General features: G+C 46.6%; 1 protein-coding gene across 1 annotated transcript in view; it reads left to right on the top strand.

Annotated features, from left to right (window-relative positions):
• Positions 1–254: 254 nt before the first annotated feature.
• The window catches only part of GALNT2 (polypeptide N-acetylgalactosaminyltransferase 2), a 269,778-nt gene continuing 243,788 nt past the window's right edge, over positions 255–26,244 (top strand). The window contains exon 1 of the mRNA XM_049868655.1: positions 255–474. Coding sequence (XP_049724612.1) covers positions 346–474 — 129 coding nt within the window. The 5' untranslated portion in view covers positions 255–345. The remainder of the gene's footprint in view (positions 475–26,244) is intronic.

Below are 26,244 nucleotides of genomic sequence, written 5' to 3'. Positions count from 1 at the left end.
CGCCATGGAGACGCGGCTCGCCCCGCCTCCCGGCCCGGCGCCCCAGTCCCCATCGCCGCCGCGGATTGGTCGCCCTTTGCTCCCTGACCCGGCTCACCGCCTCCGAAGCCGGCTGCTTCCTGCTCGGGCGGTCGCGGCCGCCGGCCTGGGGAGGAGCTCCGTGCCCTGCGCCGCGAGGGACGAGCCGCGTCTGCGCCGGCTCAGGGTGCGGAGCAGAAAGACTGGAGGAGGAGCCGCCGCCGCCCCGCCCCGCGCCCCCGCCCTCTGGCTCGCGCCGCTGAGTCCGGGCGGCCGCTCAGGCAGCATTCGGAGCAGCCGGCGGCCGAGCCCGCGGGGGTCGGGAGAATGCGGCGGCGCTCGCGGATGCTGCTCTGCTTCGCCTTTCTCTGGGTGCTGGGCATCGCCTACTACATGTACTCGGGGGGTGGCTCCGCGCTGGCCGGGGGCGCGGGCGGCGCTGGCGCCGGCAGGAAGGTGAGTGCGGCCCGGCTCCTCGCGCTCGCTCGGGGGCTCGGCGCTGGCGGGAGCGCTCCCCGGGCCCTTCCGGACGCTGCCTTGCCCGCCGTCGCCTCCTCCTTGCGAGCCTGCGAGCTCCTGGCGCTCCCTCTGCGCCGTCGCAAACCCCTCGGGGTGGCTGCGGGGCATCCGGGTGTCCGCCGGCTCCACACTCTTCTCCCCGGAGAAAGTCCCGCATCCCCCGGCCCGCGCTCGCCGCGCGGTCTGAACCTCAGTTTCCCAGGTCCGGGGCGCAATCGGCCCTTGCGCGGCTCGGCGGGGGCTCCTGGAGGGGCGACAGGGCCAGCGCAAGCCCGAGGGAGCGTCGAGTTTCCTCTCGGGTCCCCGGGCTGACGTCCCTCCCCGTTCTGCCCCCCACATCCGAAGTTGGTTCTTGGCCGCTTGCCGGAGCCCCATCTCCTCGGTGGAACGGGTAGGGGTGGGGAGAGGAAGGGGAGGCGGTCGCCTTCCCAACGTGTCTTGTAGATTTGGACAGAGGAGTCTGAGAGTTTCTTTTCAGCCTTCTTTAACCAGCGGCAACACATTCTCACCCTCATTCCTCCGTCCTCCCCTCAGAGAGGGGTCTGGGTCTCTGCCCCCTTCTCTGTCCTTTCGTCTCGAGGGGACAGCCCAGCTGGTGCCAAATAAAACAGACACCCCGGCTTGTAAGCAGAGGGCCACAGAGCCGCTGTCCCCCGCGCGAGGCCTGTCACGGACATTACCCTTCGGCCTGGGGCGGCCGCCGTTTTCTTCGGAAGCCTCGGCGTTACCCTCTGCTAACTTGGCACCCAGGGCTCCATCCCGCCGCTGGCCGTCCGGGCCCCCCTGCACCTTTTCCCAGCCGCGTTTCCTGTCGCTTTGCTGGGATAGGTCTCCTTTCTCGGCGTGTGTTTTAAGAAAGCACCAAGGGCCAAATGATAGGGCCGTGGGAACTGTGTGGACCACTCCACACCTTCTCAGCGTCCCCGGCCCCGGGGCTGGGAGAAATGGAGCGCCTAGGAGCCTGAGCGGCTGGTCCTGCGGCCAGGCGCCGGCAGAGAAGGAGGTGTGTCAGGCTTCTTCGGGCTCCTGCACCTCTCCACTGGTGCTGCTTGTTGATTGTTAATGGCTCATAGGCTTCGAAAGCAATGTTCTTTCCCCAAATCCTGTAACTCTCATTACTGTGACTTTCCTTGTCACAGTAGACCCAGGGAATTCTGAGTTAGGGGATGTGAACCAGGGCGCGCTTGAATTGCAGGCTGGCTTGGAACAAGGGAATGGTATCCTGGATCAAGCCAAAAGGGAATAATTGTAGATTAGCAGGTTTCAACCCTGGAGTCAGTCAGACTCTTAATGTTAAGGCTGAGGTTCTGTTGCTTAAGAGGTTTCCTTGCTTGCTTGCTTCCTTCCCAGCTAAAGGTATTATAATTTAAAAAAAAAGATTTTTTTTTTTGATGGCATAAATTCTTGATAAATTTCATGGGCTTGCATTACCTGGAGGGACAGAAGTGAAAACAGTTTCTCCAAGAGCATAATTATCCTAGCTTGCATCTGAGCTGACATTGTACTCTTAGCTCTATTTTTTCCATTTCTTTTTAATGCAGGGCAGCCATTGTATATTTACACGAAGTCCCCTTATTCTTAAATCAGATGGTAAAGGGCAGCGCAAGCCAGTGAAGCAGTGCAGCCATTGGAGACTACGATCATGTTTAACTGGACTGTTAAAAACATTTTTTTTCCCAGTAGCCTGTGCCTTGGCAGGTCCTGATGGAACAGTGTGCTGGTGGGACCTGGCAAAGCTTTTTGTCTTCCGTGCAAAGGAAATCCGAACAAATAAGCCAGACTTGGTCTTTCTCTTTTCTTGGTTTGCCACTTACGTTAGAACTGTATGTGTGATCAGAAACAGAAATAGCCCTACATTGGCATTGGAGAGGCTGGTTCCTCTGGGACCTCACTGGTAGACTTCAGCTGGTGTATAGTTTTTGAGGGGTCTGCCATGTTGACCTCAGAAGCGTGATTCTTAGTTGAAAAACAAATCCAGAAACTGCTTGTGGTATGGCCTGGTGGCAGTAGGAAGGTACAGAGACCGTGTAGAAACAAGTGGCAGAAATGAACAATTACACATGGATTGGCAATTTGGGATATTCTGTTCTGTCAACTAACCATAAAATTTAATCCTAGCCCTTAGAGTGGTTTAGAGGTTTGCAGGTTGAGGAAGAGGTGTGTAAATGCAATAGGTTTTTCACATTGCTACAGAAGACATTCACTTAGTGTGGTGGACCCTGATGCAAAGAGACGAAGCTCTAAGACATTCCTGGAGGGGATGAATAGAACCCTGCTGTCGTGAATATTCTAATCTATAGGGAAACGATATAGCCTTTTTTCCTCCTGAATTATTTCCTTGGATTTGGGGACTAGAAAATCTCTCCAAATTTAGTTCATCCTCATGATTAAAGGAAATATGTGGTTTATTTAGCTTATAAAGTGTGGGTATAAAAAGATAATATGGTATGCAAAGGCAGAGTTTAAATACTAGCTAGTTTTTTTAGATAAGAGTGGAGCTATACTTCTTGTTTCATACTATACGAGTCAGGGGTCTAATCCCGTATTTAGACTATTTCTCTGCCTCTCAAGGTTTTTCAGAGGTACCAGGCTTCAGTAGTAGGCTTTTGGGAATTGTCTGGCGGGAGCTTGACTAGTATTTCTGCTGCTTCAGCAGCCCAGCACGGGCTTGTCATTGTGTGCCCTGCCTGTTAACTCATCTCAGAACTGTTATTCTCCATTTGGCAAACCCCAGAAAGCCACCTCACCTCAGATTGCAGATTTCGTCAACTAGACAGGAGTGAGTGCCAGCAGTCCTCCATACCCTGCTCTCCTGCTCAGGACTCTTGACACTGAGGTTCAGAGGGAGTGTGTGTGCTGAAGTAATTTATACACGATGTTGTTTACAATTACATTTCATTTACATTTATCTAGACCTCCCCCCATATTTTGCTCTTTACATCTAAATTGATGGTTTGCACTCCAAGGATGCTTTTCCTTTGAGCTTCTTAAATGCCTTAAAAATTTAATCATGTTAAGTCTCCCCTGGGCCTTGGTATGTTGGCAGTGGATAGATCCGCAGAAGAGAGGACTTTCCATTGAAATGAAGCTGCCTCTGGGTGAAATGAGGCTGTTTAGGATAGAAAGGGAAGGGTTTTCCAGTATATGAAGAATCTCTACTGAAATGGTACTTTTGATGCAGTGTGTCAAGCCTAAGACTCCTTGCCTGAGCTCTGCACCACCTTGGGAGGTAAGAGAAGTGTTAGCCGAAGGAACTGACCAAGGGCCCAAGCAGCCTCAGGAGCACTTTCCCAGGTGACACCAGCCTTCCTCAGCTGAGCTGGCCACAGTCCCAGGTCCTGAAGTCCCTGGTCTCGACAGTCCAAGGATAGAGGAAAACTTGGGTATAATCTTGTAGGAAAGCATTTGAGGAGGAAGGGATGGGAGTGTTTTTGGAACACTGAGGGGCTGGAACATGGTATACGTGTAGGGAAACAACAGGATGTAAAACTGGAAAAGGAATTTGGGCCTAAATTGTAGAGGCTCTGAACACCAAGGTGGCTCGTAGGTTCATAGGGAACCAGTCATGCTTTTTGAGCTGCATAGTAGACATTCAATGAAAGTAAATGGCAGAAATCCAATTTTGCAGCACAGAGTGAGACGTAGCTTTCTACCCCTTTCAGCTTAATGGCTTTTATTAATTTATTGAGCTCTCTGAGCTGGTTTCCTCACCTTTACTGTGAGGGCAATCATTTTTACCTTGTGGTCTTTTTTGAGGATTAAATGCCTTTGGAAGGTGCTGACAAATAGTAGGCACTGCAAAAATGGTACCTCAAAACAGCAGTAAAACCAACCAGCCATCCCAACAAAAAAAATAATAAAAAAGAAAAGCCTAAATATCCGCTTGAGAATACAGTGAGCCAGGTATTTAAATGTTTTCTTGATCCTGGAAAATTGCTGATGTCTCACTTTGGGCAGTTTTTATCCCTCATCCATACCTTCAAGGTTGATTTCACTGGTTCACTTGGGGATTATACTATGACCCTTGCCTCCCGTTGAGGACTGACTCTTTGAACCATCCCGACACTGTACTCTCTTGTGCCCTCAGGTAGGCAACAAACATGAAAGTGGGAGGATATATGTGACCTTGGCTGGTTGGAGAAAGAGTTGGAAGTGTTATGGTGGATACCTCCCAAATGTGATACCTGTGGTGGGGAAGGTAGCCCTGGCTTCCTCTCCCTGCCCAGTTCCTCTGGGCTCCTCCAGCTCTTCCTCCTGTCATGAAGGTGATGGCTGTAATTACTGCTAGTGTATGTGGTCTGAGGTTGAGCCTGAGGCTGCCATGTGACTTTATGGGCTCAGCAGACTTGAGAGGATATCTGCCATGGGATGCAAAGATGTGAACTCAGGCTAGCCCCTGCTACCCATAATCAGTTTGAAGTTTAAAGAAATTCCATTTGAAACGAGAGTCTGAAGTTGAGATAGGGAGGGCAGTAAGTGGAGGGAAAAAACCCAGCAACTGTGTGTAGGCAAAGAGTCTCACAAATGGCACTGTGATATAAACTCTTTAAAGAAAATAGTTTCCCTATTTCGGGAGTTATGTCGTGGCTGCCTCCATCCAGGTGGTCAGACATAATGGAAACAGATTGTGACTGATAAACAGTAGAAAAATAATGAGGTCTTCTCTTAACCCTTCAGCAAAAATGAAAAAGAAGAGGCTGTACCCAGAGTGGGGTCAGCTTGCTCTGTCATACCTAGGTAGGTGGTACAGGAGTTGGGAGAGGAGGAGGAAGACCTAATTGAAGGTTTTGTGGCAGCTTCAGGTCCTCTGTAAAATTCTCCACCCTTCTTTTTTTTTTTTAATTGAAATTTTTTTTATCATGTTTTAGATGAAGGTTTCCAGAGCAAATTAGTTTCTCATTAAACAATGCACATACTGTTTTGTGACATTGGTTGCCAATCCCATGACGTGTCAACACTCTCCCCATCTCGACCTTGGGTTCCCTATTACCAGCTTTCCTGTGTCCTCCTGCCTTCTCATCCTTGTCCCTGGGCTGGTGTGCCCATTTAGTCTCGTTTTGTTTTATGGGCCTGTCTCATCTTTGGCTGAAGAGTGAATCTCAGGAGTGATTTCAGTACTGAGTTAAAAGGGTGTCTGGGGGCCATACTTTTGGGGTTTCTGCAGTCCCTGTCAGACCAGTAAGCCTGGTCTTTTTTTGTGAGTTAGAATTTTGTGCTACATTTCCCTCCAGCTCTGTCCAGGACCCTCTATTGTGATTCCTGTAAAAGCAGCCTGTGGTGGTAGCCGGGCACCATCTAGTTGTGCTGTACTTAGTCTGGTGGAGGCTGTGGTAGTTGTGGTCCATTAGTCCTCTGAACTAATCTTTCCTTTGTGTCTTTGATTTTCTTCATTTTCCCTTGCTCCACACAGTCTGCTCTAGCTCTTGGTGAGCAGCAGGCCTCCTATTTGGATCAGAGGAGGAAATCTTTGAGAGGTAGTAAAAAATGATTTTGGGGGAAGAAAAGGACATATGTGCATCATTTCTTGTTGTTGCCTTTCATGTTTCTCTGAGCTTTGGTGAGAGGGAAGTCAGTTTGAGAGATGTTCATTTCTTTGTGAAAGCAGGGAATCCTTACCTGCCTAACTTATAGCAAATCAAGAGGCATTTGGCTTAGTGGAAGGCAATGGGGGTAGCTGGTGAGGCCGGCTAGGCACAGGCAGGAGTTTACTGTGCCATTCTGGGTGAGATCCCGGAAAGGAGGCATGTTATTCCTGGGAAAACCTGTGAAGCCTGCTAGCTGGCCTATGTGCAAGAGAAGACATCCAGAACTGATAAAACCCCTTTTGTCTGTTTGTTCTTGGGGTTTGCCTGGCCCCCTGAGGCTCCCATGAGCCTGTCTGGCTGCTTTGTTTGGACAGATGAGGCTGAGACATAGGCCAGGGCGAATGTCCAGGTGGAAACATGCCATGCAGTTTTCAATAGTGAACACTTCCATACTGGTTGTTGAAATAAATTACCGCTCTCTCAACCCTGTAGTGCCTCCTCCCCGCAGCTGCCCAGGCCTTCCCTTGGGATCCCTTCCCATGGTCAACAACTGAAGGGTTGAAACCTGCCACTGCAGGGGCCTCTTGGACCCTGCCCAGTGCCCATATATGGTAGTTGTTGAACATTTTGAGGATTACTTCTGTACATGGGCCCCTTGGATTGAACCGGGTGTTGACTAGGTCTCACATGGCCTAAAAGATCACTTTTCCCCTTAAGTTAAGTCTTTGGTTCTGAGTTGCTGTTGGGAGTCCTCACTCTACCATTGTAGTCTTGGGTTTTTGCCTCCACATCACCTTTTTGGTGAGGTTTTAAGGACCTTTTGGCACTTCCACAAACAAGCTCTTGGATGGGTTCCAGGATAGTCTCTGCCAGACAACGAATTTTCTCCACTGAGAATCACATTGGAACGAGCTCCTCAGTGGACAGTGACCTTTTGACCTCAGAGCCAGATCTTGACCTTGCTTTCTTAATCAATGTGAGGATTCCCAGACCTTTGACCCTGTGCTTGACATTAAGGATTAACCCTAGGTGTGAAGGTACCTGCAGTGTGTATCTTTAGTTTATCTGCCAGTTTAGAAAGTCTCTCTAAACTTTCTCCTTTTTAGACCTTTTTATTTCTAGGAAATGAACCGGGCCTAAGGGGCCAATAAGTCCTTCCCTGGTGGAGCGACCTCTGCCTTCCTGTTGTTAATCTCAAACCTCAGCTTTTCCCTGGCCCTGGGCAGGTGGATCTGTGAAACTCCTTTTAGCCACTCCCGTCCTGTGGAACATTTGGCACTTTTGGGTTTAGTCATGCAGTGTTTCTGGCCCCGGGAGCATGTGTCGCTTTATGCAGATTGAGTTTCTTAGCCCGCTGAAATGTAGATGGCAGTGATTCATCAGGGCCGGACTTGAAAAAAACCAAGAAACTGTCACATAGAGTTTCACTCATGGGCTTAAATTTAAAAAGCTGTCACAGGCTTTGGAGTTAGGAGAGCCTGGTGTCTTCCTGAGGAGGGGCTGCCTGGAGGCAGAATGGGATGCCTGGCCTGGTGAGCTACTCCGCCTTTGCCTCCCTTCCAGGGGTACTTCCCATAGGGCACACAAATCCACTCCAGGCCAGTCCCTCTCCACCACCTGGTCCTGCCCCTGCTGGGCCATTTCCTGCACAGGATCCTTTGGGAGGAGAAGTGGCAGGACGGCTGTTGATAGGGTTATTGAATTTCCAAAGCCCAAATCAGGCCCCACAATTTAACAGGGACAAGGGTAATTGGGGGGATAGTGGTTGCTCTTGTTCAGGGTTTCTTAACCTCAGCACTGCTGATGTTTTGGGCCTGGCAGTTTGTTGTGGAGGTTTTCCTTTCACTGTAGCGTGTTGAATAGCATCCCTGGCCTCCTCCCACTAGATGCCAGCAGCATCCCCATGCCTAGTTGTGATGGCAGAAAAGTCTCCAGATATGGCCACATGTCCCTGGGAGGCAGGGGGCTGAGAATTACTGCTGTAGTTGCTGTTAACTTTGATTTCATTTGTTTTTCTGCTGTCTGTGGTTTTGTCTTCATAGAGGGGACTGCCTTTCTGTGTGGTCTGGGGTGGCCCCCCATGAGAGGACGAATTTCAACTTTAATTCAGTACACACACAGTACCCACTGACTGCCAGGCCCAGTTGTAAGTGCTTTACAAACATGAACTCGTTTGCTCCTCATGCAACCCTTTTACTTTTCCCATTTTTACAGAGGAAGAAATTGAGTACAGAAAGGTTAAGCAACTTTCCCAAGGTCACAGAGCTAGTTGGTGGCAGCACCAGGGTTGTCTAGTAGAAGGACACCGGAGGAGAAATCTGCATTGGGCCTCTGGAGGCAGTAGGGTTTGTCCAGACCCTGAGGCCCTGAGGGTTTCTGCTGGCCCTGTGGTGTGAGAATATGGCCTGCCCTTCCTCCTTCCGATTCCCATGCCCCTTCCTTGCCCTGGCCGTGCCCTTGTCACTGCTGCATCACATCGAATGTTCCTGGCAGGCATTTGGAGCAGATGCAGCCATAGACGTGTTTTGATGGTAGCGTTGATCATTTTACTTTTTCTTCATTTTTATCTTTTGCTGCAGGCACTATTTTATGTTACTTGTTCTCCTGGCCTCTGCCTTCACCGAAGATAGCAGTACTGATGCTGTTCCGCTGGCAGGAGCAGAACTAAAAACAGGCTCTTGTCCCTTTCATCATTCTTTCAGTATTTCTTGATACCTGCATAGGTAGTTGGGAATATGCCAGAACACAGCAGAAATGAAATTCCTGCCCTCTGGAACTTGGATTTTAGTTTGGGGAGATAGACAGTAACCATAAAGATAAGTGAATGATACAGTGTGGAAGAGGGCAGCAAGAACTATCTATGGAAACAATCAAGCAGGAAAAAGGGATTAGGAGGTAGCGTGGAGGGGCAGGTTGTGGTGTTAAATTGGTGGTCACGTAGGCCTCATTGAGAAGGTGACATTTGAGCCCCGACACACTCTACTTCAAATGCAGCCACAGTTTCAGCCTGTGTCTAACCTCTTAGGTGATCTCTCTATTCCTCCATTTCTTTGGCTAAATAAATAAGTTTATTCTCTTTCCTGAAGGTTATGGCCTTTTCTTATCTTTATATCTGGCTCAGTGGTAGCGTCCCCTCCATCAAAAGGAAACCTTGGTTCTCCTGTTCTTTATCCACGAGGTTTCTTGAATGATGTGAGTACACATGCTAGTTAAAATGTTATGTGCACCCATACCCCCTCCTACTGTGGACCCGGGACTGCTTTAGGTGCCTGCAGCAGAATTTGCTAATTGACTCAGTGGAATGAGCTTATGAAGTGCTCTTATTTCTTGGTTTTGATCTGATTTCATGTGGCATTAAGTTGGGTTGGACAGGCCGTTTATTGTTAAGCAGATCATTAAATCACATGGCACACTTTTGTCAGGTGCCTTCCATGTACACTGTCATTTTGTGAGGAATCCTTACTGGTATACATCTGCTCTGGCATAGGGATTCCCACTGTGATTTAATAGAGGGGTTGTTGATTCATGCCTGCAGGAAACGGGAGTCAGATGCCTGAACCAGGGCTTTAGAGAGGTTGTGCTTGGTAATGTGGGTGACGTTGATGCTCGGTGGTCTATAGTATTTGTGGAAATTAAAATGAAGACATGACTTTATAGCCCCTAGCCACTTCAGGAGGTGAAGTAGTGATTCTTCATTGGTAGAATTCTTACCTCCCATGTGGGACACCTGGGTTTGATTCCCAGCCAGTGCACCTCATGCACAGCCACCAGCTACATGTCTGTCAGTGGAGACTTGAGGGTTGCTATGATACTGAACAAGTTTCCAGACTCAGAGGGCTAGGAAGAAAGGCCTAGTTATCTACTTGTGAAAATCAGCCGATGAAAACCCTATGGATCCCAATGATCGAAGAAAACCCTGTGGATCACAATGTGCAGTCCATATCTGATCATGGGGTGGTGCAGGGGGAGGCAGTGTTTTGCTGCATCGCACATGGGGCTGCCATGAGTCGGGGTGATTCGGCAGCAGCTAACAACAACCTGGTTCTCAAGGTGAGAGCATCCAGCAGCTTTTCGTCGAGGCCATTGGCATGTATGAGGGGTCATTAGATGCTTGGTGGGATTGGGTAGCATGTCTTCCATGGCGGTGGAGAATAGGCAATTTTAAGGCCTGCAAACACAAACTCTGCATTTCTGCTGAGTCCAGCCCAGGGAATGAGCACTTTCTTTTCCTGAAAGAGTGCATCTCTAGAATGATGACACCCTTTAAATTGAAGGTTGCTCTTTCTTAGTTAAGTTACTCTATGAGAACTTGAGGACCTGATGCAAATTAAAGGCCTGCTTTTTAGTGTTGCCCATAAATTAAGCACCCTGTTATCAGGATTTGGGTAAGTGGTAGTGACGCTTGCTGTTGGGGGATTTATATGGCTGCCTTGAATGGCAAGCTAATTGGCCCCGTATGGGATACCTTGAAACCTCCTAGTTGTGGCCATTTCTCAGAACCCTTAAGAGCTTTCCTGTTGACCTACATTTTGAGTTCTCACCCTGTAACCTTTAAAGGTCTCCTGCCTTTCCTCTCTTTCTACCTTCCACTGTCCACCCCCTCCGCCCCACCCTGCCCACAGCAAGCTCATCTAGTTATTTGTCTTCCTGTCATTTTTGGTTTGTCTTGCTGTCTGTCTGTTGATGATCACTGATTTTCCCCTGTGTCTGGAATATACCCTTTTCATAAAACCTGAGATGCCATTGATTGATTGTAAAGCACACCATTATTTTATATACCACTAACCCCCAAAAAAGAAAAAACACTGTCACTTGAACTGTAACACAGTGCTTTCTTATCAGTTAACATTTTTATTTTCTAGTTATTGCAAAAGTTCTTTTAGACTTAATTAGACATAGATTTTTCTATATAGCACTCTGTGGATACGTAAAAAGGAAAATATAAATGAAATAAACTTGAGTAAGGTGCTCCTGAAACTTTTTCAGAGGCCCCCATTCTGAATCACCTTTTGACTCAGGGATGTCTTACCTGTGTTCTTCTCAAACAGAGTTGTCCTCTGTGCTATGAAGAATGTTGGTGATGCAGCATTCCCTAAGAAATCCATAAAAGCACTAAGAGCCATTGGTTCTGGACTTTTAAGACAGCTTGGCAACTACGTAGAGTTAGCCTACTTTCGAGTCTTCGGAGAATTTTGCCTGAGTTACCAATTCATCAAGTCCTCCGTTCCCATCCCATGATGATTTGGTTTCTAGGGATGAAGAGTGCTCCATTGTTGTTTCTGGAATTTTCTTCCAAGCCATTGACATGCATTCCACAGATTTCAGTGCTAGCATGTCGTGTTTGTACACATGCTGGTAGTAGCAGTTACATCATGACCCTGGGTGGGCCGACAGTGGTTGACATTATTGATTGTAAGATGCACCCTAATTTCAGATGCTAAAATGTGAAAAAAGTGCATCTTATATTCAGTCATAAAGAGAAATGAAGTCCTCTACACGCTACGACATGGATGGGCATTGAAAACATTATGCTGAGTGAAATAAGTCAGTTACAAAAGGACAAATACTGTATGATCCCATGAACATGAAATATACAAGTTACCATGTACACAAGTTATCATTTGGGTGCTGGGCTCTGCAGAAATGAGCAAGATGTTATGTTTTCCTTTAAGGAGTTTATAAACATTGAACAAATATACCAAGAATTATTATTATTTTTTTTTAATTAGGGATAAGTTGAACAAGAACTAGATAGTAGATGAAATTAAGGCATTGTTAGTTTTATTAACGGTGATAATGGCCTTTTGACTTTTTTTTTATGTTTAAATCCTTATCGCTAAAATATTTATCCCCCACGTGTCTGACAGTTTGTGGTACCGTGGAGGCTTGTGTGTTGCTGTGATGCAGGAAGCTATGCCACTGGTATTCAAATACCAGCAAGGTCACCGTGGTGGACAGGTTTCAGCTGAGCATCCAGACTAAGATGGACTAGGAAGAAGGACCCAGTGGTCTAGTTCTGCAAAGAATTAGCCAGTGAAAACCTTATGAATAGCAGCGGAACATTGTCTGATATGGTGCCGGAAGATGAGCCCCTCAGGTTGGAAGGCACTCAGACGACACAGTGGCTGTAGCAGTGGGCTCAAGCATTACAATGATTGTGAGGATGGTACAGGACTGGGCCGTGTTTTGTTCTGTTGTGCATAGGGTTGCTATGAGTCGGAACCAACGTTGACGGTACCTAACAACAACAGCAACAACAACAGCAACAACAACAAAAATATTATGGATGAAATAATAGTATGTCTTGGGGAGGGGGGGCATAAATTACGGTGGCAACAAGTATGGCCAAATGTGTTGTTGAAGCCGATTCATGGATACATGAGGTTCATTATTTTATTTTGTGTATTATGAAGATTTCATAGTAAAAATTTAAAAAGGCATGTAGCATAAATTAGCAAACTAGCCAGACTCTAATATCTTTTTTTTTTATTAAAGCAGCTTTAAAGGTTTGTGATCAGGTCAGTACGGATATAAATCAGACTTTTATGTCTCCTATAATTTGGGAATATTCACTGATAATTATTTTCAAAGGATGCTTTAGAGGTTGCACGAGATCGTGAATTACCACTTTTATCACCAGGGAAATAGTCTTGGGTTTGGTGTCATTTCTTCTTTGTTGTCTAAATTCTTTGAAAATTGCTAATTTTGGTGAACTCGTCTGTGATGAGTATAAGTTCCTGTGGTCTGTGAGCTCCCTCCTCCACCCACCCAGACTGGTCATTGCCCATCGAGAGTGCCACACATGCTTTATTATCTTGACTGCACCCTTCTCGTTTCACAAGTGCCTTTAGGGCAGGAGATGTGTCTTTATAGTCAGTACTTCTGCCGGCTTTCCCACTCATTTTAGGCAGCTTTGCTTGCTGCCATAAACTGTCAATTAGGAATGGTGGATGTTTTGGGACTCTGGGGTGGGAAGCCTTTAATAAATATGTATTATTCCTTTTTGTTCCCCCAACAGAATTATTATTGCTATAGCCTCATATTTTACGTCGTATTTTTAAGGGAGGCCTTTTGGTAAGTATATGATACTGCATATTTTCTATAAGTTGTGATTCCTGGTACTTCAGATTTATATCAGCCTTGTCACTGAGATGCCTGAAGCACTAGAGAGCCATTGGCACTTATCTTTCTTTTCAGCAGGAACTGGCTTTCTTCCTGAATTTAAACGTGAGGTTACTGATGGGCCCCAAAGTCATTAACCTACCCCACAGGTCATGCAGTGGCAGAGCTGCAGCTGGAATTTTAATTATCCCCACCAATGTACACTGTGGCTTTGGCGAATGCCAGCTTGGGCTGTGCTGGTCCGAGAGCTGTGGTCTCTCTTCCTTGCTGAAGCATCCACAAGTTGCAAATAGCAGGTTTCTTGCCTGCTGATGCAGCGCTGCAGCTTGTGGCTGGAAGGTGCTGATTATTGGGCTGGTGAGCATCTACTTAGCCTTTACTGCACACTGCTTGGACGAGCAAGAAACGGAGCTGGGGGTGGGCGGGTATGGTCTTGGCTGTTGGGTGGCCTCAGTTCCAGGCCTGAGGCCTAGCATCATGAAAGGGGCTTAACTGGGCACCCAGATCACATAAGTGGGCTCCTGGAGGTGGCGGGGACTCCTGTGGGACGTCCCTGGCTGAGGGGCTGCTGAGACTTGTGGTCCCCCTTAACTGTACTTTGTTAACTTAAAAAGTGGAAGTGGCCACACCCCAGTGTGCACCAGGAATAATGGGGGTCACTGAACATCTGCCTGGAAAAGATGTTATTTGGTCGTCCTTGCTTTCAAAAGGACAGGCATACAGGTAAAGTTTCTCCCATCCCTGGGGATGAATCCGATTTGGCATATATCATCATTGTAGTGTCTGTACCTAAAACATGAGTTTTAAAGAGTTTTTCTCCCTAACCTGTGATGTAGAGCAGATGGTGGTGTTTTGCCTGTACTGGCTCCTAAAGCCCATTTCTGATAATCAGAACAGCCTGTTTTTTTAGCCCGGTGTTGGAATGCACTGGGGGGTTCTTACCAGCTGTGCCAGAGTCATTTTAAAGCAAAGCTCTTGTCAGTACCAGAGTTTTCGTTTTAGGTTACTGCCAAGAAAAGTGGACCTTGTGGGGCTGGGTTTGTTCAGGGTCTGAGCTGCGCGCAGAAGCCTGAGTCCTGATGACCCAGGCGGTAGGTTCTGACATAGAGCTCAGTGTATGACAAGGGCTTGGTTTCCAGTAATGGTACTTTGACTGCTTTCCCACCCTGTTAACTGTGTCTGGTGGGAAGGCCTGAGTGTTGGAGGGTGGTAGGGCAACTCAGTAAGCCCATGCTGAGGGGTTCTGAGACCCTTTGTTTTTGGCCCTGGCCTGTGTGTCTAACAAGAAGGGTCCAGGACAGTTGGATGGCTCTCAGTGGCACAGCTATGCTGGGGTGTCCTCCTTGTGACTGAGGGTGGTTACAAGCCTAGGCTCTGGAGCTAGGCTGCCTAGACTGGAATTTTGGCTTCTCCACTCACTGTCCAGTTATCTCTTTGACCTCAGGCAAGGGTTACTCAGTTTCTTCATTTGTAAAATGGGGATAATGTTACCTATCTCACAGCGTTGATAAATGAAGAGGTAGTTAGTTAATAAGTGTAAAACACTTACAGCATTGCCTAATACATCTTGTTAGCTGCCACAGAATTACCCCAATTCATGGTGACCCCATGCACAACAGGATCAGGACACTTTGATCCATAAGGTTTTCATTGGTCGATTTCTTGTAAGTAGATCGCCAGACCTTTCTTCCTAGTCCATCTTAGTCTGGAATCTCTGCTGAAATCTGTTTAGCATCATAGCAACATGGAAGCCTCCATTGACAGATGGGCATTGGCTGTCCATGAGGTGCACTGGCTGAGAATTGAACCTGGGTCCCCTGCATGGAAGGTGAAAATTCTACCACTGAACCACCACTGCCCCACACATACATACTAGATGCTTAGAAGTGTTAACTGCTATTGTTAATATTGCTTACTATGTTGTTGAAGGTGAGGAGATGCTGACATCTGCCCCTGGTGGAGCCTGCGCTTGGTACTTACCAGACGCGGTAGACACTGACGAACCCTGGTGCTCCTGTGCCCACTGACTGAGCAAGCCTCCCTCTGCCATCTTTGACATGAGCACGCTTGCTCTTCTAGAAAACACGTGTAGTCTTGAAGAAATATGCTTGAGATTCTTTAGTCCCTGGAAGGTGAATCATTTTGAAAGGAGAATGCATATGGAAGGGCTTCTGGAGCCCTTTGCTGCTTTTTTAGGGAAGGCCTAGAGAGGTCGAGTGAGCTGTTCCAAGTTGCTCACTAGCCAGTCCACTCTTCCTTGGCACTTGGTTACCAAGAGTATTTCCCAGTTCTCCACTTAATCTCTTATAATTTATCTTGATAAATTATACTAGGATGTGATTTTTAACTATGTGCATAATTTTTAACTCTAATTGGCAATTGGTTCAATATCTTGAGCTGTTATTGTCTGAATATAGCGTGTTATTTGAAAACTTTTTCACAAGGCTTTCATTAGTAAATGTTCTGTTAGTTTCATTAGTTTAGTTTTTGGGTTGCTTTTGAAACTGTAGGTAAATGACAAGTGGAAGACAAATTAATAATTGTAGCAAATGCAACAAAGACCCCCTGTGAGAGCTGAGGACTAGTTCTGTCAGTTAGCAGAGTGTTCTTGTGATTTCTTTGATACCTCTAATTAAGACAACTTGCAGCAAGATTGTAGATTAACAGATACACTCTGTGATGATTTCAGGGACCAGTGATATATGTAAAAGCCTAGGCATTTGGTTTTGGTAATTGTGATGAAGAAGGGTAACACAGTGTTTAAGAGCCTGGGCTATACCAGGAGGCCTGGGTTCAAATCCTGCCTTTACTGCTTAATAGCTGTGTGATGTCAGGCAAGTGTGCCTGCACTCCTCATCTGTGAAAGAGGTAATACTGCTGATTTCTGTAGGTAATGGGAACTAGCGAGATGATGACCGTGCAGTTCACTGAGGTCTTACACTTTCTTTTGTTGATACATGTTCTCACCCTGCTTCTGTGGCCGACTGTGAGCCAAGTGCAGGACTAGGTGGGGCTTGCTTTGGAGGCAGACGCGCCCATCAGTGGTGATGGCCACCTGTGGGAATTGTTGGACTAGAGGCGCAAACCAGGGACCAAGGGACTCCAGTGAGAGAACCTTCTTACTCCCCTGTCTCACTGTCTCTCGGGTGATACGGAATACACTTCAGAATCGGGAAGGCCTCCTGCTTCTTTGTTTAAGTTGAAGCTGTAGTGGTGAGTAAGGTTAGAAGTTGACCTGGGTCGTGTTTGGATTATATTTTTAAGATACCGTAACTGGTCAAAATGTAGCATGTATTCCCAGGGGGCCTGTAGGATAAAGCAGACGTAATGAATTAATGATTATGATTGAAGGAGCTGATGGGATGGTAATTTCACGGATGTCTGGCTTCACGCCTGCCTTACCTTTCTATTTCCAGGGACATCTGGGCTGGTTGTCGCCCGAGGCCTCCAGAGCTCCCACACGTGCAAATCCACCTAGAGTGTGCAGTGCTCCATCAGTAACTGGGTGGGCTCCCCTATCCCCCACCACAGTGCTGAGCAAGGGAGGGTCTGGCTCAGGTACTTTGCATCTTTTATGTATCATTCATTTATCCCAGGAAGGGAGTGTTTGGTTTACCCGGTATTCTTCAGTGTAGCATTGCCAGAAGAGAAGAGGCCTAATTTCAGAGGTCTCCATATGTAGAAATAGTGGACAAAGCCTAGAGACCTACCCATTCCCTCAGTCAGGCAGCCATGCACACATAACCTACACATTTATGTGCTGCTTCGATGGCCAGGCTTAGAGATGACCTTTGAAAGGCATGGCTGCTTCTGACACTTGCTGCACGTTACAGTGTTTTGGGATGTAGAATCCACATTTGAAGGTAGTGGTCTTTCTTTTCAAAAGCACTGTCCTTTCTGTTCAGTGGTTCCCAGAGTGTAGGAGGAGATAGCTGGCATGCTGTGTTAAGTCTCTTCAGGGTAATAACCATGGGGATGGCACACTTCCACTTGACACACCTGGGTTGGTTGGAACAAATCCAGTTAGGTGTGTGTGACATGTTGACCACCGCTGTGGGCGTCTTTAACCCCTCCCAGGAAGGCAGTGGGAGGTGGCCTGGCCTCCTGGCCCATCCTCATTCAGATTGCCCTGGCAGGAATGCGCACTCCTGCAGAGGGGCGCAGTGCCGGCCAGCAGGAGCGCCCAGAGCTGAGGATGGGGCTGAGCTGGGCCAGCAGGAGCCTTTCAGAGCCCAGCACTAGCCCTAAGGCTGGGGCTCGTGTTCCAGTGGCAGGGCTTGCACCTCTATGGTCCCCGTGGGCTGAGCAAAGGGCAGGTTACAGCCTGCGATTGCGCCTGGTAGACCTGGGTCCTCCGCATCCTGGCCACGCAACCCTGGTGAACCCTGGCCAGGCAACCCTAGTAGACAGGGCGTCTCCTTGGCCAAGCCAAGCAACCCTGGTATACATGAGGCCTCCCTGACCTGGCCGAGCATGATTTTTAATTTCATCACCTCCCTTCCTGCCTTCCCCTCACAGAGGTTTATCAGCAGCCCCTGGTGTCCCAGGCCCAGGGGGGTGACATCTGTAGGAGAACTAAGACTGGAACGATCTGCCATGAAGACCTGGAAGAAGAGTGTCCAGGCTGGAGAATGTCATGTGCAAAGACCTGTGGGTAGAATGAATGTGGCGGGTTTGAGCAACCAAAAGAAACAAGGAGGCTGGTGAAAGGGAGCTTGGAGGGCAAGGGGGAGTGGGGCAGCATGGGTCGCAGTGGCCTGGGCCAGATGCTAGAGGCCTTGGAAAGGACAAAGGGTGCCGTTCTGGCTGTCATCGTAGTCCCATGTCAGGCTCCGCAGCCAGTGCTCTGTGAATATGGGTGGCTAAGTGAATGAGGCTCAGACTCATCTGGAGTCCTGGGGTAAAGGAGAGCAGCGAGCCCCGAGTCCAAGAAATAGTTGCTGTTGGAGAAACTGCACTGTACAGTTCGGATGTATTTCTGGCCTGACGCTTTACCTCCCTTTTGCTATTTTCCTGCTGGGCTCCCTGGCCTCATGTTAGCAAGCCATTTTGTCCCTTTTAGCTGGGGTCTCTTTGCCGAGTCTCTGATCTGTGACAGCTATGGTTTGGCCGTGGTGCTGCTGCTGGTCTAGCAGGGACTCACTGCTGTTTCTGGGTGTAATCTGGCTTTTTTCTGCAGGTGCGGTGCAGGGGAGAGGAGTGTTTGCCTTTTAGTCTGTCAGAGATACTGCGGTGCCACTGCAGCTGAACAGGCCAGCTGTATTCATAAATTCAGCTGTTAAATCATCATGCCTTAATAGGTGTAGGTGACGTCCCACCTCGTCTGAGGAGGAGATTGTAGAGGGATGTTGAGGTATAGGAGGGAGATAGTGAGGAATAGAATTATGAATTGTTTTTAAGCAGTCTAGTCCCTTTTTAGTGGTTAAGTGCTACGGCTGCTAACCAAAGGGTCGGCAGTTCGAATCTGCCAGGCGCTCCTTGGAAACTCTATGGGGCAGTTCTGCTGTGTCCTGTAGGGCCGCTATGAGTTGGAATCGACTCGATGGCACTGGGTTTGGTTAGTCCCTTTGGAAACCCTGGTGGCGTAATGGTTAGGCGCTACAGCTGCTAACCAAAAGATCGGCAGTTCGAATCCACCAGGTGCTCCTTGGAAACTCTATGGGGCAGTTCTACTCTGTCCTATAGGGTCGCTGTGAGTCAGAGTCAACTGGACGGCAGTGGGTGGTAGTGGTCGAATCTATTTAGAAAAGAGTTTTTCATTATTAATCCTCCTGACCCAAGTCATCATCATAAAATGGTTCTGTATCTAGAGGGAAATCTTTACCAGGTTGCGTAGGTTAAAGTGGTCCCTGGGCGGTCTGCCTGTTAGGGGACACACTGCTAGGCTCGTGATTAGGCATCAGATGTTCTTGTATCACATTCCTGGTTTTTTTTTTTTTTTTTTAAGTTACCTTTGAGTGACTATTCTGATGCTCTAGGCCTTAGCTGAGCATTTATAAAATACAACTGTGCTTACACGCTGCTGACTTCTGGTGTAGAGGGCAGGAGGTGGAGGACATCTGACAGCTATGACAGAGATGGATGTATGTTTGTGAGATTTGCCGCCCCTCAGGCAATCCAAGGAGCCTGTAAGGGTAGGTACACCAAGGAGCCTGTAAGGGTAGGTACAAGTACATGCTTTCCATCAGGCTTCCTGAAGTGATCCACTACTTGTTAAAGGGGCAGCGTTAAGCAATCTGCAAAGGATTTTAAGCCAGCCTTAATGATTGAGGTGTAGTTAATTTTTATTTCTCATTCTTGATCCACACCAAGTTAAGGAAGGAACCCAGGCACAACAGATTTCTCTCTACCTTTATGGGGTGTGGAGAACAAACGACAGGATTTTTACCCAGGATTTCGAGGAGGAACTGAGAAAATTGTGTCCTTAGTTACTTGGCGTGTTGGGAGGCAGGGGATAATGTGAGGTGGGGGTGGGGTGGAGTGGGGGAAGCTTGCCTCTGGAGCCGTTTGAACGAGAATTTAGAGTGGTTGCTGGCAATTAATAATCCAGCACATTACTCAGGCTTTGGGTTGAGAAGTGGTTAGTTCAGCCTTTAAGAACTAGCAGAGCACCTCCTAGTAATTCTACCATCCCATTAGCGGGGGAGAAAGGGCAGGCGGGGGGGGATGGAAAAATGCATAAGTAAAGGAAAAAGAGGGAGAACAGGATAAGGGGCAAGCCTTGTGGGACAGTTTTTCACAGCATGACTAACTCATCCATTGGAGATTGGAATTTTCTGTATATCGCATTCTCTGGGTGTTCCTGTTGGCAGAGGAGGAAAACAGCTGTAAGACGAGCATTTTTCTCTGTGTGTTAAGGGGATTTATTTCCCTTTTCACTCCTTGTTCCTCCTTTTTCATTTCACCCCCGCACCGACATAACTTTTGCAGAAATGTGGCATAACAGTTGGAGCCAGAACCTCCTGATTGGATCTCTGGAGCAGTGAATGACTTCTTATTAATACAGTGTGTAGGGTACAGCACTTTCTGTTTAGTTGGGTGCCTGCCATGCTGTTTGCATTTGGGGGGAATGTTGAGAGTGCTCTGTAGAGAGATGGCGTGGGCAGTTACGAGCTTTGGAGTCATTGCCTGGTTCATGTCTCAGCCCTACCACTTACTACCGTGTCCTTGAACAAGCAGCTTTCTAAGTCTCTGCTTCTTGTATAAAAATGGAGACAACAGTAGGGCTTACTTGAGGAGACTGTTAACAAGGATTAAATGTTGCATGTCAGGCATGTAGTCCTGTGCCTGGGCACATAGGTAGAAGGTACTCAGTAAATGTGTATGTTTGCATGTGTGCATGGGTGTGCAGCTAGAAAGCCACTTTCTGTAACTGTTCACACATGCCCTCATGCACACATCTGCATGCACGTACAAACACATCCACATTTTTCCATCTTGCTGCCCCAAAAGGTCTATGTAGGTCATTTCTCTAGAAATGTGAATTAATTTTGTGGAGGTTATCACACTTTTCTTCCAGCCCATGAAGTAACTTTTACCTGTAGCAACACAAGACAGAGAAGGCCACTTCTGAGGTGGAAACGAAGGTCCTGGCTGAGAGCTGGTTTCTGTGCATTTCTCTCATGAGGCAGGCACGGAGGAAGTGTCTGGCACAGCCCGTCCACAGCCAGTGCCCACTGTTGTGGGAGAGAAAGGCATGTCCAATTAGAGCATATTTAGGCATGCCAGTTGGTTATTTTAAGAGTTTCCTCATCTGACGACCAGCACTAATTACTTAATTTCGCAAATGGGAATATATGCAGGGTGTAGGAATTTGCCTGTCGATTGCACTCACATTGCTGCATTAAAATTAAATTTCAAGGCCTCCGGTAGTCTCAGATTCCTTCCCATTATCATCTCTCTCCTCTTTCTTTGTCCTCCCTTAACTGGTTTTCCTTCCAGCTTGCTTCTTTTCTTTGCTCCCCACTATAGGCCCAAGCTATAGACCAGTGGTTCTCCATTCAGGCTGCACATTAGAAACACTGGGCAAGATTTTAAAACTACACATGCCTAGGACTTCCTCAGCTTATTGCCTCAGAACTTCTGGGGCATGGGCCCAAGCATCTGTTTTAGAAAAAGCTTCCCATATGATTCTTGTGCACAGTAAGGTTTGGGAACAACTGGTTAGGAAGGCATTAGTGAGTGTTTCCATCTTTGGGCAGTAACTGCTAAAAATCGTGTTGTTGTTGTTGGTTACCATCAAGTCAGCTACAACTCATGGTGATTTCATGCACAGCAGAGTGAAATGAGTCCAGCCTTGCGTCATTCTCCCAGTCATTGATATGCTTGATCCATTGTGGCGGCCACTGTATATTTTGAGTGCCTTCCAATCTAGGGGCTCATCTTCTAGCACTATATTTGATAATATTCTGTTGTGATTCATAGGGTTTTCATTGGCTAAGTTTTGGAAGCAGAACACCAAGCCTTTCTTCCTAGTCTGTCTTAGTCTGTAAGCTCCACTCAAACCTGTCCACCACGCGTGACCTTGCTGGTATTTGAAATACCGGTGGCATAGCTTCCAGCGTCACAGCAACACACAAGCCACCACAGAATGTCAAACTGACAGATGGGTTATGGCAAAAAAATCACAGAGTCCTCTCATAAGTTCTGTGTATTTTGTTGACTGTAAGCTTGAGTTTGGTGTTCTCTTTTGAAAGATTTGGGTGCTTGCTTTTATATTTAAAGTTGAATATTGAAGAGCATGTAACAAAGTGCCTATTGGATTTACTGAATGATGCTTTTGGCAATGAGCAGTTATTCTGGATGCTCCAAGAAGTTTGCCGTTTACAATAAAGACAATGAACAACAAATACAAAAATGACATTTTAGAACTTAAAATACAACATCTATTACAGGCTCTGAACTAAATAAATGTAGGTGGTAGACTGAGGTATTCAGTAGTTGAATATTCATAGATTTTATTTATCCATATTATTTCTATTTGGGTTTTTTGGGGAGAGGGAGTCGAACCCATATGTGAATTTTGATGGTCATGATACAGTGAGTGTAATTCTCAAGTAAAAGCCATTCAAGATGCCCTCTTCTGGGTTATGTCCAACCGATTGGAAGTGTTGGGAACTTTTTCATGATTGGAGGACACTGACAGTTGTTGTTAGACTGTTTATGAGCCATTTGTCTTCTGGGGGGAAAATAAGCAAAGATGTCTTTTCCAATCTAACCTGGGCCTTGTTGGTGGCAACAAACAGCGGGTCCAGCTGTTCCCTGGTCCACAAGCCTCTGTACAAGCCAATTTGAATTGAAGGGAGGATACCCGTGTCATGGATTGAATTATGTCCCCCCAAAAATGTGTGTATCAATTTGGGTGAGCCATGATTCCTAGTATTGTGTGGTTGTCCTCGATTTTGTGATTGCAATTTTATGTTAAAGAGTATTAGAGTGGGATTGTAACGCCTTTACTAAGGTCACATCTCTAATCCAATGTAAAGGAAGTTTCCCTGGGGTGCGACCTGCACCACCGTTTATCACAAGAGGTAAAAAGGAGAGGGACACAAGCAGAAGGGGGTACCTCACACCACCAAGAAAGCAGTGCTGGGAGCAGAATGCATCCTTTGGACCCAAGGTCCCTGCGCAGAGAAGCTCCTAATCTGGGGGAACATTGATGAGAAGCCCGACAGAAAGAGAAAGACTTCCTCTGGAGCTGACGCCCTGAATTTGGACTTTTAGCCTACTTTACTGTGAAGAAATAAATTTTGTTAAAGCCGTCCACTTGTGGTATTTCTGTTACAGCAGCACCAGATGACTAAGACAGCCCTCTAGCAGTGCTTTTCTCCTCCCCCGGTAGTTGTTAAGTCTTAGGAAAAGTGAGGCTGTGAGTGTTGAGGGACAGAGTGGGGTGGGGCGGTGGGGAGGCCCAAAACTTCTGAGGTTTTAGAAGTTCCTGAACCTGGTCTACTCCTCTGTTGATAATAAGAATTTAGGAATGCAGTAAATAGGTTTAGCCAGGGGGAAGTTGTTTTGTGTCTTATTTTCTCTACTTCTGCACAGTTCTATGCATGAGGAAACTTGTAGAAATAGTTGAGGCTTACATGTTTGTTTGTTTTTTTCCCTCAAAAGACCTGATGCATTTTTCAGTGTGTAAATCACGTGTAGTAAATCATGTAGTTAAAAATAAAAGAGGCCATCTGGCTGTTTCAGATCGAGCTTTGAGAGATATAATCACCACGGGTCTGGGGCCTCATTCTTAGTTTTATAGGTTTGGAAACTCAATTTTATTAGTTTGCCTAGGAGTTACCAGGGATTGGGCTTTGTATTTATCAAAACTGTAAACCAAAAAACCAAACCTGTTGCCATCGAGTCAATTCTGACTCATAATGACCCTATAGGACAGAGTAGAACTGCCCGCATAGGGTTTCCAAGGAGTGCCTGGTGGGTTTGAACTGCCAGCCTTTTGGTTAGCAGCCATACCTCTTAACTGCTGCACCACCAGGGTTTCCTCAGAACTGTAAGATATTGGTAAATAAGATAGGCAGCCCATTAATTGGTGATGAGAACCGTACCTTTTGGAGAAGTCTCCTGTTTCTGGGGGTGCATGTACTCAGGAAACCACAGCATTGCCGAGTGCACAGCTGAGTTTTCCATAGGCTTATTTCCATCCACCTATGGAAGCTTGATGAACTGGCCTTCACCCTTCTGGGGATATTTAAGAGTATATAGAATCAATACCCTCCATACGGTAGTGATGGAGACTCATTTTTCAAAAACCCAATGTGTAATTTATTAAATTGTTGTTTTGGCTCCATACCCTTCTGTGCTCTGTGATGCTAGAGCTAGGACTCTGCAAACCACATTTCTGATTTGCCAGATTCTCCCTTTTATGTTCTGCCAATAAGGGGCAGTAGAGGGAAACAGCAAGATTGAAGGTGGTGAAGGGACTTGGTCCTTTCTGTTTGCTTTCTGTTCCTGTGAGCAGCACCCCATTAACGTACTTCTCAGCTGCAGCAGTAGTTGAATCTGGTGTGCAGTTTTCCCAACACTGGCAGGACCAGCATCGCTGTCTCCCCCCACACCATACCATCACCATCTGAGCAGCACCCCCTCCTCAGAGGTCTGGGCCTTGGGGCCCCTCCTCCCAGTTTCTAAGGTTTAATTATCACAACCTCTTCTCTTGGTTCCCGTAATCCTAGGGTGGTGGCTGCTTCCTACAGTTGCCACCTCAATGACAACTTTACTAGGTTGACAACTTTGTACCTAGTTAGCAATTATGTTAACCTACATAAGATTCAAAAATCTTATGTAGGTTCTGATTTCTAATTGGACCCTGACTGGTTCACCGAACTTTCTTTTCAATGTTCTTTAGTAGTCAGCAAGATTGCTTGATAATTAAAAAAAAAAACCCAGTGTCGTCGAGTCGAATGTAATAGCTATACTTAATTAGATTAGTTTACCTTATATTAGTTAGATTTTTAGCTCAAATCTTCCTGACAAGATTTTAGTTAGGCTGTATTAATGAATTGAATTGTGTCCCCCAAAATGTGTGTCAGTGTGGCTAGCCCATGATTCCCAGTATTGGGTGGTTGTCTACCATTTTGTGATCTGATGTGATTATCCTATGTGTTGTAAATCCTAACCTCACCTAACCTCAGTGATGTTAATGAGGCAGGACTCTGTCTACAGGATTAGACTGTATTTTGAGTCAACCTCTTTTGAGATATAAAAGAGAGGATCGAGCAGAGATGAGAGGGACCTCATACCACCAAGAAAGAAGTGCCAGGAGTGGAGTGTATGCTGTGGACCCAGGGTCCCTGTGTTGAGAAACTCCTAGACCAAGGGAGGATTAATGACAAGAATCTTCCCTCAGAGCTGACAGAGAGGGAAAGCCTTCCCCTGGAGCTGGCACCCTGAACTTGAACTTTTAGCCTCCTATAGACAGTGAGAGAATAAATTTCTGTTTATTAGAGCCATCCACTTATGGTATTTATGTTATAGCAGCACTAGATAACTAAGACAGGCTACCTTGATGAGGGCTGAGAAACACTCTGTTCTCATCAACTGCATTTCTAAATCATCAGCTAGAGTGATTTATTTCCTGGGGTGATTGCTACAGATGGCGGATGTCATTCATTATGCTGGTTCTTTTTGGCTTTGTTTTTAGAGGGTGACCTTTTCCAACCTTATCTCCAAAATCTTTATTCATTGTGCAACAACTCTGAAACTTCCCTCAACTTGTAGATGTTGGGTGTTCATGTATTTAAGCTACATTTTCTTCCAAAAAGATTTGAGGCAGTTTGTAAGAAAAGGAGTGTTTACACAGATTCATTAAAACATGAGTTTAAAAATCAAGGGCCAAATGATTTGGGAAGTTGGTGGGCGGGGGGGAGGAGGAGAAAAGTGGATGGAAAATCAGAGAATGAAGTAACACTGAGTGTCTGCCTTGGGCTAGACCCTGGTTGGGTGTTCGCATCTGTGTTTAATTTAATCCTCAACCCTGCATGGTAGGTATTGTTATACCTATTTTATAGAGCGGAATTCTGAGACCCAAAGAGGTGGCTCAGTAGGGCTGCAGTACCAGTCCTCTTTTTGGTACCTTCTGCTGGCACTGGGCCATGGGAAGTTCTTTCAGTTAAATACAGAATGATATCTTGGCAGCCAAAGCAAAAAAAAGGAAACATGTAAGGGTCACGTTTTCCAATAAAATGAAATATTTTCTTGTGAGAGGCAAACATTTTCTTAGTTTTAAAACTTGATAAGAATCCGGTGGACCTTAACTTAAAAGTCCTTGAACATCATGATGCATAGTGTCACATGGGGGAAAAACAAACAAACGCAGAGATGTATACATGGCCATTTATTTAAATCAATACATGAAGCTGAAGCAGGAACATTAAATCACAGTTTTATTAAAGGCAGTCCTGTAAGAGAGAAAATTATTGCTTCCACGTATAGCTAGCTTTCTGGTGCTCTGACCTGACAGGTGGAACGAAGAGGCTGTGTCCTCCATACTTCATGCTGTTTCTCTCCTTGGAGGCACCTTAAAGTAGCTGCTAAGAGGGCAGGCTTTTGA

This window comes from Elephas maximus, chromosome 24, assembly GCF_024166365.1.
Source record: "Elephas maximus indicus isolate mEleMax1 chromosome 24, mEleMax1 primary haplotype, whole genome shotgun sequence".
NCBI lineage: Eukaryota > Metazoa > Chordata > Mammalia > Proboscidea > Elephantidae > Elephas > Elephas maximus.
This window is presented reverse-complemented; position numbering and strand designations above follow the sequence as displayed.